Source organism: Corylus avellana, chromosome 7 (genome assembly GCF_965113065.1).
Source record: "Corylus avellana chromosome 7, dhCorAvel1.hap1.2, whole genome shotgun sequence".
Lineage (NCBI taxonomy): Eukaryota > Viridiplantae > Streptophyta > Magnoliopsida > Fagales > Betulaceae > Corylus > Corylus avellana.
The window spans coordinates 2,956,895-2,970,221 of record NC_142496.1 but is presented as its reverse complement, the minus strand read 5'-3'; the positions used below and the strand labels follow the sequence as shown (position 1 = coordinate 2,970,221).

The 13,327-nt window shown below is 31.9% G+C and overlaps 1 protein-coding gene across 1 annotated transcript; it reads right to left on the bottom strand.

Annotated features, from left to right (window-relative positions):
• Positions 1–413: 413 nt before the first annotated feature.
• Positions 414–7,746, bottom strand: LOC148584344 (lupeol synthase-like). The gene is made up of 18 exons (XM_088518097.1): positions 7,552–7,746; positions 6,672–6,857; positions 6,486–6,575; positions 6,183–6,380; positions 5,885–5,969; positions 5,556–5,722; positions 5,180–5,368; positions 4,952–5,065; positions 3,147–3,266; positions 2,940–3,062; positions 2,755–2,853; positions 2,544–2,600; positions 2,409–2,455; positions 2,175–2,318; positions 1,678–1,855; positions 1,312–1,392; positions 952–1,035; positions 414–527 (listed from the first exon to the last, which is right to left on the bottom strand). The coding sequence occupies exons 1-18, from the start codon at positions 7,744–7,746 to the stop codon at positions 414–416; spliced, it is 2,271 nt and encodes a 756-aa protein (XP_088374223.1).
• Between the last annotated feature and the right edge of the window lie 5,581 nt (positions 7,747–13,327).

Genomic DNA, 13,327 nt, shown 5'->3' with positions numbered 1-13,327 from the left:
ATACTTTAATAAAAGTAACTATATTATAGGTGCTTTATTTGAAAGTTGAATATGCAAAGATATTGATGCAACATGGTCCTCATGCAAAATTTAGAAGAGAAACAAAAACAGAAAAAAAAAAAAAAAAAAAAAACTTGAAAAAAAACTATAAGGCTTATATTGAATGATATTGCACATTTAACACTCACATATATTAATATATATTATATTGCATTACATGATTGAGTAGCTGTTTGTCTCACATCAAACTAATTATGACATAATTTACATCTTTCAAGTAGTAGAGAATTTTCTGCATTTATTTGGTAACTTGCATGAAAGTTATACATATGTATTATTGGAGAGACCATTCTCTTTCAAGCTAAATTGTGCTCAAGAAGTTCAATATGCAATCATTTGCTTACGCATTCAGGTTATGATGCAAACAGAACTCGCCTCCGATATTCTCCAAGAGCCCATATCGGAAAAATGTTTCGATATGATGAGTAGTTTAGTGTACAGTTTCTCATAAACACTCCAGTGATTTCCTGTTGCCAATAGCCATCGATTATATATATACCATGCTTGAAAAAATAAATTAATAAGTAAAAAATTATTTTGATAAAGAAGAAAAGGAAAAAAGAAAAAGACCAACTTGCATACACTTAAATGGATAAAGTTTTCCTTCAAATTAGATTGAAAGAAATGCCACTCTTCACACCTATTTATCACACTTAATTTACACCAGCTAAAGTTGAATATTTTAAGTAGCTTTCCATGTAAGCTATTTAAAGAAAATGAAAGCTATTTAAAATACGTCAATGTAGCATTACTCATTAAATTGACACGTCTTCAAAAGCACGTGAGAATCGTTGCTAATTTAAAGACATGTTAATTTAATAGCATGGACCGTAGGAAAACTTTGTGAACTTATCTAAATGTGTTGGAATATTCTAAATAGACATGAATTACCTGTTGAGGGAAGTCACCATCTTCCATCTGTGAATTGATTAATACTCTTACTCCACGATGAATTGGTGTTGGGTCTATCTCGGCCTAAAGTTATGAAAACGTTCAAAATCAACATATGGGTATGTTTGTATTTCCTAAAAGCTGAATATCTAAGCTTCATACTTTCTTGACTTTATTTGTGTAAATGATCTTAATTTTTCTGTTCATACGCATGCATGCATGTAGAGTTTTTTGGTAATATTTTTTCTTTCTATAACGAAATATTATTACATTCTTTGGTCTTCTTATGCAGCATTAGCAATGCTATGTTATAGTGCAGTGCAAATAATTGACTATTTGAAGAGAAAATGATGCACCAACCTGCCCAGCCTCAATGAGGGACAACAAGGCCCACGCGGTTTGGACTAAATTTGCACGATTGCCTTCTATATTCGTCCAAACCTATTTCACAAAGAAATAAACTTAAGTTCTTTTTTTTCATTCTCCAATTTTTTTATTTTTATTTTTTCATATGGCTTGGTAGTATACATATTTATAATTGGATAGAAATTCTCAACAATCTTGTTGTCTCACTTGTTAGCAATTCGGACTCATTCTTATAGGACCCATCTGTCTGAACAGGTTTTGGGCAACTCATTCCTTGTTCAGAAAAATTAACTCTATAAAAAGTTTCTTATATTTGTTGCCCGAGAATCTAAATTCAAATTGAAATGATCTGTTCCATACCTTGTTTTGGCTTGATAGGTAACTTTCTCCCCAACCACCATTAGGTAGCTGCTTTGATACCAAAAATTCACAAGCTTTGCGCAATGCGGGACAATTTTTGTAGGTTCTTCCACACCCTACCAGTGCCCCTACAGCAAACCATGTACCATAGGTGTAGCAAATCCCCCAATAACCATACCTGTAAAAATGATCTTTTATCCTTCAATATTACTTATTATAGATTAAAATATTTATTAAATTATTCATTTCCTATATATAGAGTAATGCTATTTAGTAGAATGTGATGTGACTGTAATAAAACTTGATGATTTAGTACGTAGTGAAAATCAACCTTTATATTAGATCTTATATATATAAAAAGAAAACCAATGACAACTTTTCACTGTCACCATCATCCCAAGTGTATGGAGACAATTGATTGATGATTTAACTTGATATTAAAGCAAATGTTCTAAGTTTCGAACATTGTCTCCAAATTTAATATAGAGCTAAATTACCATGATCCATCAGGTTCTTGGACGTCTTCAATGTATTGAATTCCCTTGGAAATGCTACTGTCTATCTCTGTCCTCCGGTGCTTGGGATAGAGCTTCCTAAAGAGTACCAGAGCTTGAACTACAGATGAAGTGCACTCTACGTACCTATAAGGTGTATGACACAACCTTGTTGTTAGGAAGCAAATATGAGCAAAACCTTTGTATATATACATTGTTGTGTTGAAGATTTCTTACTCTCTCTCAATAAGGGTATCTTCAAAGAACTCTGTGGGGTTGAACTTCTGAGAAATTAGATACAAAAAATTATGTTAACTAGTGCAAGGTATAGAAAAGAAGAAGATTTTTAATTGTCAAGCTTTGAGAAGTTACCTCCAACCAAGCATATGCTCTTTGAGTCTCCCATGCTGGGAAGCCACCATTATTACTCTGTAGAGGCAATTGAAAGAATTTCAATTATTCATGTGAAGCATTTGGGAAAGCTTAATCCTAATGAGGTTTCAGAAGTAAAACCAAACAACATTTTATGTATCCTTAATTTCTAACTGAGTCAAAAATAGAATTTGAAATGTTGACTTGTTACTTGTAGAGAAAGAATGACATTCACAGCATCATAAAACCGCTGTGTCTCCATTTTCTCCCCAACAAGGTCCGAAGGCATTTGTGAGAACAAGATTGCAACCTGCAAAAGAGAAGGTTTTGCCAAATGTCAGATTCTGCTTTGAAACAAATTTTTGGTAATTTATTTTGATAGAGTTGAGTGATTACCTTCAGCCCTTCAGCAGTGCAGTCAGAGACTTGCCAGCCATGATCCTGCATGGAAAATGTCCATGCTCCTTTGCTTATGTGGCGATACATAGCTTTGAAGTCCCCAGAAGGGTTTTCTAGGACCTAGAAAATAACATGATTATTATGTTAAAGCACATTATCTTTGGAAAAACAATGTAAGGAGTATATCATATATATATTTTTGACCTGTGAGGCCTTTACAAATTCGTGTGCTTTACGAAGGGTTGGCCAATACTCTTCGTTTAGATTACAAGAGAGAATTGCTTGAATAGCAAAACCCGCATCCCACATCTGAGAGCCGAAACTCTGCATCAGATAAACCAGGCATCATTTATTACACTACAAAAAACCAATTTTTTGCTGACATGGGTTTTCTGACATGTCAGGTGGTCTGACATGTCATAAAACTTTTTTGACTAGGAGTTTTTGACGTGTGTCAGACGTTAAAATTTTGGGTGTCAGAAATGAAAAATTTCTAGCGTGTCAGATGTAACATGTTAGAATTTTCTGACGTGTCAACTTTCGCACGTCAGTAATTTAAAAATTATTAAAAATAAATAAATTTTTTTAAAAAAATTTCTGGATTTTTTTTTTCAATTAAAAAATTTATTAATTTAAATTATTTTTCAATTAAAATAATATATATATATATATATATATATATATATATATATATATATATATATATATATATATATATAAAATTCTTTTTACCACTAGTACCGTATGTCGTTTCTCCCCCAGCTCTCTCCCTGCTCTCTTCTTTTCTCCATTTTCATTCATAGATGACTAGCTCTTCCTCTCTTCTTTTATCAATTTTCTCACTTTCTCTCTCTTCTTTAAATTCCTCCAGTTTCAAAAACCCAAACCCAAAAAATCAAAAATCCAAATCAAAAAATCAACCTAAAAAATTAAAAACCCAAATGTCAAACCCAACAAATCTTCAAGAACCCAAAAAGTCTTCTTATCTTCTCTTCTTCTTCTTCTCTTCTCCTTTTCTTTTTCTTCTTCTGCTTTTCTTCGATCTGCTGCTTCTCTTCTTTTTCACTTTACCTTTTCTTTTTCTTCTTCCTCTAGAGGGAGCTGCCGTGCAGAGAAGAGGGAGATTGAGAGAGGAGAGAGAGAGTGTGGGGAAATAAATGAAGAGGGAAAGAATAAATAATAAGAAGAGGGAAAATTAAAATTGATTTTTTTTTTTTTTTCTGACATGCTAAAACCAGCACGTTAGAAATTTCTGGTTTTAGCACATTAGAAGAAAAAAAAACTGATATTATTTATATATAATACAAATAAACATGATATAAAAAAATATATATTGAGCATAAATTTCTGACGTGCTGGTTTTAGCACGTCAGAAATTTCTGATGTGCTAAACTAACACGTCAGAAAAAGAAAACCTGATATTATTTATATATTCAGCATAAATTTCTGACGTGCTAAAACTAGCACGTCAGAAATTTCATTTAATGTTCCATAAAAAATAAAAAAATAAAAATTATTGACGTTTCAAAATGACACGTCAAGAAATATTGACGTGTCTAATTTTAGCATGTCAATAAATATTTAAATATTAAGTTATTTAAATAAAATTGTTAAAAATTAAATTGAACTTAAATTTCCTGACGTGTTGAATGTAACACGTCAATAAATATTGGCGTGGCACATTCAACACGTCAAAAAAAAAAATTTGTTGACGTGCCACTTTTGGCACGTCAATAATTACTGACGTGGCAAAATTTGATTACTGTTTGCCACATCATAAAACATCAGATTTTTTGTAGTGTTACTACATTTCAAAATAAAATATTTGATTTTAAATGGACCAAGATTTTGCAGGCTTGACTTTTGGGTAAATGCTTCAATATGTTTCTGGGTGTGATAATTAATTGGTTTGTTCTTGTTCCACATAAGACCATGTTAGAATATTTTATTTTCTGATTTATTCTCTTCTTTAGTCTAGATGAAAGGCAAGGGCTAATAATATATAGAACCTGAATTTTTAAGCCATCTTCAGCAACCCAATAGTTGTCTGGAATCCTGCCTAGATGAAGCTTGTATGCCTCCCCTTTTGGATCTTCAGCCCAACAGGCAATCAAACATAGTACCTGTAATAAAAATAACCTTGAAAATTCAGTTCATTGATGAAAATATCAAATACTTAATTTGATATATATATATATATTGATTGTATCTGCAACCCTAGCACACTAGTTATTGACCTTTTCAACGCTTCCAATGCAAAGGTATCTACTGTTCTCATCCTCATAATGCACATGACCAATTGCAGCTTTGAGTGCTTTCTCTCTCATCATTGAAAATGGCCAATAGCTCAAGATAGGCTCGACTACATGGTGGAGAAATCCCCATAGCATATCTTGTATGAGGGGATGCGGATAGTAGAGATCCTCCTAAATTAGCAACATGGGTGAGTTTTATGTATGAATTAACTTCACCAGGAATCTTCACAATTGCTTGTGTAATTTGAATATGTATGGTGATAATGATATATTGTCTTGCCTGAACACATTTTTGCAAAAACCTTGTGCAGAGGCTTATGATAAAAAAGAAATGCAGAAGGATTAAGATTCAACAAACCTTTGCAATTGTATTTCGGGCTTTATTCCAGTTAATTTGATGGTAAGGCTCATTATATAACTCTTGTCTTAGTGATTGAATCAATCCAGTGATTGGACCAACAAACCTCTTCCCATATAAATAAGACATTGGCATGTAAACCAAGCGACAATAGCATAACATTTTGCCTGCATTTCATGTAATGAACACCTTGAGTATTAGATACATGCACCAAGGCTAACTCTTTGATACACACACCTTATATATATATATATATATATATATATATATATATATATATATCTTATTATGTGCTTTCCAACAAAAAGATGTACGTGAGTGGAAAAAACCTGGATGCATGGGGAAGATTTTAGGAAGAAGCCAGAACTCTGGGGGTAGTGGATTGCAGCCTGACCACTCATACACTCCCAGTACCTTCACATGAGATGAGACATTTGAGTTTTCACTTGACAGATAACTCAATGAGACTACTTTACGTCACAAGTTCACAAATCACAATATGCTAAAGATTATATATTACAGTTGAAAGTAAATATGCTTCCATCATTCTTGTTAGGTGTTTTGTTAGCTAATTTGTCAAAACTAACATATGGTAATGGGTTTCAACTTTCAAATGGTCATATATACCGTGACCCAAAACTTTCCCCATGAAGGAATAGCCACTAAACCTCCATGGTCAAGGATCCATTTCCGGCCTCTAGCCATTGCCCCATCTTCACCATCTTCAAGTCCCTCTCCAAGTATTCTCAAGGCAATGTAGCTCAATGCTGACCCAAACATTGTGCTGTGACCCTCTATATGGAAGCCCCAACCCCCATCTTCATTCTATCCAACAAATACACAAGTTTAAAAATTAGCCAACTTTTTAGTTTTCTAGCTAGGACTTCAAAGACACAAACTGATGTTCAAAAAAGAATAAAAGAATAAAACCTGGTGATTATACAAGTAACGAATAATTTCCTTCTGGTGTGCTGGTGAAAATATAGCATTGAGACCTCCAGTGATGTATAATACCATTACCTGCATATCATAATAATATGAAATTAAGCTAGATTTAAGAAACAAGAATAAAGATGCATATATATTTGTCTATAGAATGGTGAGAAAAAAACATACAAAGGGTTGAAGGAAAAACAAGGGGCCAGCAGATTCAGCAGGCCAGTGGCCATCATGTGCTTGAATGGAGGAATAAAAGCTCAGTGCTCTTCTTATTGTAGTAATCATTGCTTCCTCTGTTATCACCTCTGTTTCTTTCACTTTCACTGGCACTGGAATTGGTGGACATGGATTCTCCTTCCTAAGCTGTGAGTTTTCCATATTAATTAAACAGAGAAATGTCCAAGTGAAAAATAAGTCAAAGTCCTCACAATTGAAATTTTGCAGATTCTAACACAAATCACAACCATATGATCTTATCATTGATACAAAGAACAGGGGAGGATGAGTTGAACATACTTGGCTCTCATGTCTATTTTTTCTTATATGATTTTCTTCTGCAGCAACTTTTCATACAAGTTACCGGTAACCTAATTTTGAGAATACAAATTTCTAAAACACACACACACGTGGGATCACTAAATTCATGCATTTTCACCGATCTACTACAAACATGTTGACAAAAATACAACCCACATAAAAAGTAACCTCCAACAGTATATAGTAACTTCTATGGCACGTTAACCGTAACAGACTAACCTGTCATGGTTCTCAAAGAAACTATATGAGAATGAAGAAACACGCATGCATGCAGAGATATATAGGAAAAGCTGTACAGGTATGTAACCTTAAATAATCACTTATTTTAAAAGTTTAAATTGGTAAAAAGGGATAAATTTAATCGTTTAATTAATACTTAACATTACTTTCATTTGTGAGCTCAAATTTTCTTTTTAATAAGTGAAATCACCCAACACGTATGTAGAATATTTAATTAAAGATTTGAACTTAATTATAATAAGAAGTAAATTTAATCATTTAATTAAATACTTTAACTTACTTGCATTCTCATCAAAAGATCAGCGCTCTGTCTCATCTGAAACCGATTATTCTTGAAGTCGTGGCGGGCCTTTTCAACTTGAGCATGTTCTTCGGGAGTGCCGGCGTCAGGGTCGAATTCCCAGTGTTGCCGTCCGACGAAGTTGTTTACGCTAACCAGGCCCGGCCCTCCTTCGGCTATCTTCAACTTCCACATCCTCTATATTAATGTAACAAATAACCGACACTACTACTCAGACATGCAAGATGATTTTCAAGTATATTGTATATATGAAACAAGAGATCATTTGCAGTGTCGGAAAGAAATTATGCAGCAGACAAAAAAACATGGTAAAAGAAGTTAGCCATGCGTTAATTTGCAGCTGAAATGGCATTAGATATCATTTAAAACAAAGAAAGAGAGGTACCTTGAAAGTGTTTTTTAAGAGGAAAATAAATTCTGAGTTTGTTCCCCAGAGACAAACAAAAGGGTGGCAGTACTGGCACCTTCGTCTAGAGAAAAGAACACTTGACTGAAATGCATGAAAGCCATAAGACTCTCTCCCTATCTATATATATAAAGAGAGGGGAGAAGAGATCGTGTGGTAGGTAAAGAAGTTTGCTTGGTGATTGGAAGCAAACTTCTAATATGTTTTTCTATAGATTATTCTATTACTATTATTTTAAATCCACCTAACCTAATCTTCTCCTGTTTGCTTATTTGACATTCTTCTGTCAAATTTGGCAATGGCCAAAAAATGGCTCTATACTATTGACCTAAAATTCAACTTCCAATATTTTTATTTTTTATATCATATCAATCACGTTTTACTATTATTCAAATAAAAAAATCACTATAAAACAATTTTTTTTTTTTTTATACAAAAAATTCTTATATTGTTTTTTCACATCAATCAAATCTTGCTTAAAAAAAATACCAAACAAAGGCTAAAGGCCAATACCAAACAGAGCCTAAGAGTAGAATTATTACGAGAGCACTCTCGATCATATCACACGGTTATTCTTATTATTCTTATTCTTAGACTTGAGTGGTTTAGTGTTAGAAATATACATAAAATATTTGATACCGTCGTGAGACTAATATTTTGCGCCATTATCAACCTAACATGCATACTGTACGTTCTCAGCGAGGTAGTCACAATATTACGAGTTAATTGTTCTCATCATATAAGTTTTTAGCAAAGTTTTCAAAACCTTATACTTTTCACTGATGTGTGTATATATATATATTAAAAAATATATTTTTCTACTAATTTTCTCCAACAAATGTCCATAAAAAATATTTAGAATTTGTGAGAAAAATAATTTTAACCATCTTACTTTTATACGATGAGATGATTTCTAATGTCATGCCCTTAGAGTTATTAAGGCGCAAACATTGGATTAATAGATTAATTTTAGAAGATGTTTTGACTTCACTAAATAGAGGAGAGAGTTCTCATAAGTGAGAAAACTTTTAATTTCTCAGCTTCCTTACCCATCATCCTATACCCCATGGTATAATTAGCGTATCATTTTTCCATATGAGTTCTCTTTTCAATTTTCAATTCTTAATTTTTGCTGCAGTCATACTCTAAAAGAACAATCCTAATTCCTAATTCTGCCGGACATATGACTCAATTACCTGTTTACGAGATAGTGTGGTTAAGAGTCTTATTGCACATGCATTTTATTGGCATAAGAAGTCACAAAAGAATTGGAGTTACTCTGGAGATCACCGCCACATATCTCCTATTCAGTATATTAAACTGACGTGTTAAAATATATTTGATTTTCACGTGCATTTTAAACATATCTCAATTTGATAGATTGAATTGAAAGAAATTCCTTTAATCGAATTTAGAGAAAAATTTATCGGTTTTAGCTTTGAAGCCTTGATAAACAAGTCGCCACACTCTCACCCCTAGTTTGGATATTTTTTGTGCTCGTCTCACTTTGTTGTTCCCATTGTGCGCACTTTCAAGTGGGTATTTGAAATTCAAGTTGCAAAAAGCATGCAGTCATAGAACCATGAATTTTACTCAGAGATATTTTATTGTGATTTGCTGTCTACATAGCTGATTAATTGGGATTGCCACATCAATATTATAATATAGTTCTTCAACAGATACGGATGGGAATGCTACTTCTTGAGTTGAAGCTATAATGCCCTATCTTTCTTTCTTCTCTACTGCCTTTAGTATAGTGCTTTTCAGCTATATAGATTCTACTTCTTTGAACCAAGCCAAATTTGGAGCAGCTTTGTTGTGATGCATGGAACTAACAATCAAAAGGCATTAAAGCTACAAAGACTAGAAGGATCATTTAATAACAGCAAGCGAGTGTCAAAGTATATTATGGGATAGTTGCAAAATAAAAATATAATATATAACGTTACTCGGGGAAGAATTTTACTCAATTTACAATTCGTATTGGCTTTCTATCTTTAAAATCCCACTATCTTTCTGTATTTCTTAATTTATTCATTTATTGCTTTTGTTCAATTGCCAGTTCTTCGAATGTTTAAGCTTGCAGAGATTGATAAAGATGGAAAGTAAATTAGGGAGGCATAGGTCAAACTCAAGATTACTTGTAAGAAATCATTTGAAATTGTCAATTATTTTAAAAACTTAGTTTATAAGAAATGATAAATGAATTATTAATTAATATTCTAACTTATTTTCAGAACAATAATACCACTCGACAATGGACAACAAGACCAGGTCAATCTTGTAGCCTTTCAAATTTCCAATTATTCTGATGAAGGCCCCAAAAAATCAACCCAAATCACTTGCATGATCCATGCATGGGAACAAATGTGAGAGTTTACTTGGATAACCCTAAAGTTAGGGATTTGATGAGATTGATGAATATCAAATCTCTTAATTTAGGGTGATTCAATCACATCAAGTCATCAAATCTTTAATTTTAGGGTAATCTAATATTCATTAATCTCGTCAAATTCTTAACTTTAGGGTAATCCAAATATAACAACAAAAATGGTTGTTTAATTCGTAGGGAGAAGGCTATATCAAGAACACTCCAAATTAGTTGATCATGATTTTGTTGACTTATTGGGTAATTTATATTGTAGAGTCGGTCCAAAAACCAGCTCTAGCCCATCTGATCATCAAATTTGGTCAGGCATTCTGTTGGCCATACATATATGCATTCATCGATTTAAGTATAATGATTGAGGGTTATCATACTTGTAATTGCCCCTTGATCATTGAGTAGCACGAGAGAACATTCGTTTCGAATATATATAGTTAACTCATTTTTTTCGAGCTTTACAGAAATACAAATATTGGGTAGAACTAACTTTTAAAAATTATCTTGCAAATACTACCACGTACGCTTAGTAGCCAATTATTAGGCGATTCGACATGTTCAGAAGTTGGAAAAAGGTGTTAGCTTTCTTCACTCATCAAGCAAAAGAGAAAGATCATAGATTGCATGTTGATAGATAATTAAGGTGAAAATTGAAATATATTAAGAAATAATTATATTATTCGTTTTATGTTGTTTATATATATTTTTTAACATCGAATAGATACTATTTTTATTTTTTATATATTAATTTAAATGTAAATCTTAATATATTTTTGTTTATGCTTTCATAAAAAAATCTTGATTCGGTCTCTGCTAGTAGGTTACATTAAAGTTGCTGGGTTAGAAAAAGTAATAAAGGCTTGTAAATGGTGCGAAGGAGACAAATAATCTAGGGCCCATATAAAAATTAATCCACCAATTAGATTAGTGCAAGTGGTACTTGAATTGTCATTGCAATCTTTTGGATGTGAAAAGCCTTGCATCATTGCCCCAATTCAATGATTTCTGGTCATTTCAAGTTGACAAAATAAGAAATTATGAAGCTTGCATGTGACTCAAAGAATACGTACAACAAATCCAGTTTTCCCCAGAAGGGTTCAACATCCACCACAAGGTACCATATTTGTAGTTTGCTTTGAAAAATCTCTATCTTCCTTTCCTGTCATATTAATTTGTTACTGACAAGTAACAAATATCAACTTGAAAAGTAAGCAGACGAGATTTTTCGATCCCTTAAGGTTTATAACCATTGTTCGTTAGCTTGCTTGAGTTAATTAAGTTGATAATCAATCATGTCATTCGGATTAAATTAATATATATGTCACAATAATGTTATGCGTAGACTCTTAAAAATGATGTGTCTTTCAAATTAATTACTATTATATTAAAATTCAAACTGAATGATGATCCAATAATAATTTTAAAAATCACATCACTTTTGGAGGATAAAAGGGAGATAAAAATCTATTTCAAACGCTTTTTTTCAACATTTTTTAGGGTTTACAAGTATTAATAACGTATTCAGTTGGTTAAGATAAAAATCTATTTCAAACGCTTTTTTTCAACATTTTTTATTAGGGTTTACAAGTATTAATAACGTATTCAGTTGGTTAAGTTTCTTTCAACATATAAATATGATATTGATAGAACTTACTTGTTTGGACAAGATATTTGGATAACTCGAATCTTTAATGCATGAGAAAAGTTTTGATGGGAGGAATACGTAGTAGGTATTCAACTTCTAATGAGAGAGATCTTGATTTGATAGAAGCTACTTGTTTGAATGGTAGTTGAACAAGATTGTCTTCTTAGGTCTTATTGTCTGACGTGTCATCACATTGTAGTGGTTTAATTGGATTAATTCTAAATTTTACCCTATGTTTTTTTTTTTGTATTTTTTCAAAATTGATGTGACTTTTAAAATTATTATTAGATCAAAATTCAACAGTGATTTATCATAAATCTAATTATGATTTTAATTTTAAGGAGACATAAGAAAAATATGAGAGTGACATGTAGCATTACCCGTTCAAATAAGTCAAATCCATAATTTCAGTTTGACTTTCTTCACTCCATTTCACACTCATTGCATATGCTAAGAAGACTCTTGTGAAGAAAATAAAGAGGAAGAAAGGCTCATCCACAAGGCGTCCTCCTCAGCCTATCGTGACCCCGAGGATTGATAAAACCTATTCACAGAACCTAAAAAAAATAAAAATAAAAATAAATAAAAAAATAAAAAAAAAATAAAGATAAACCCTATTCACAGGCCGTTCAACCTTAGGTGACTTAGGCAGTCGTTTAAAGCCTCTAATTAATAATTATACAATAAAAGTTTTTTCAATAAAAGATTGTTTTATGTTCTTAATATGGTAAAAACAATTTGTAAATAGTCTCATAAGGGATTAGGATTTATTACCATTTCAAATAAATTGTAGATTCTTAAATTATAGAATTTAAGCCATTTCTTTACACTTAAAACACTTAGAAAATGCCATATATTAAAAATATGGCATGTTATCCAGAAAGTCAGAAAGAATTTACTTCCCAAAAGGTTTCTTATTCACTACAGAGATGGTTCTTCTGTACGAAATTGAGTAAATTCTTGCAAATATGATTTTGGTTGAAATAAAAGAAAATATTACAAACCTTAGCCCCTTGAACTATTACCCGTTTTGCACTTACACTTTCAAACCTTAAAACTTGACATTAGGACCTCCCATACTACCACCGTGGCAAATTAGATACTTTTGCTTTTTCCTCCCCCAGATACCCTTAAATTTATTAAAAAAATAATCATTTGAAATAAAAAAATTAAAATTAAAATTAAAAAAAAAAACACCAAAAAAGGGTGGCCCTTTTCATGTTAGCCTCCTAATTGTTTTTTTGTTTTTGTTTTTTTTTTTTTTCAAATAGTTATTTTTATATATTTTTTAATTTTATTTATTAATAACTGCAAAGGTATT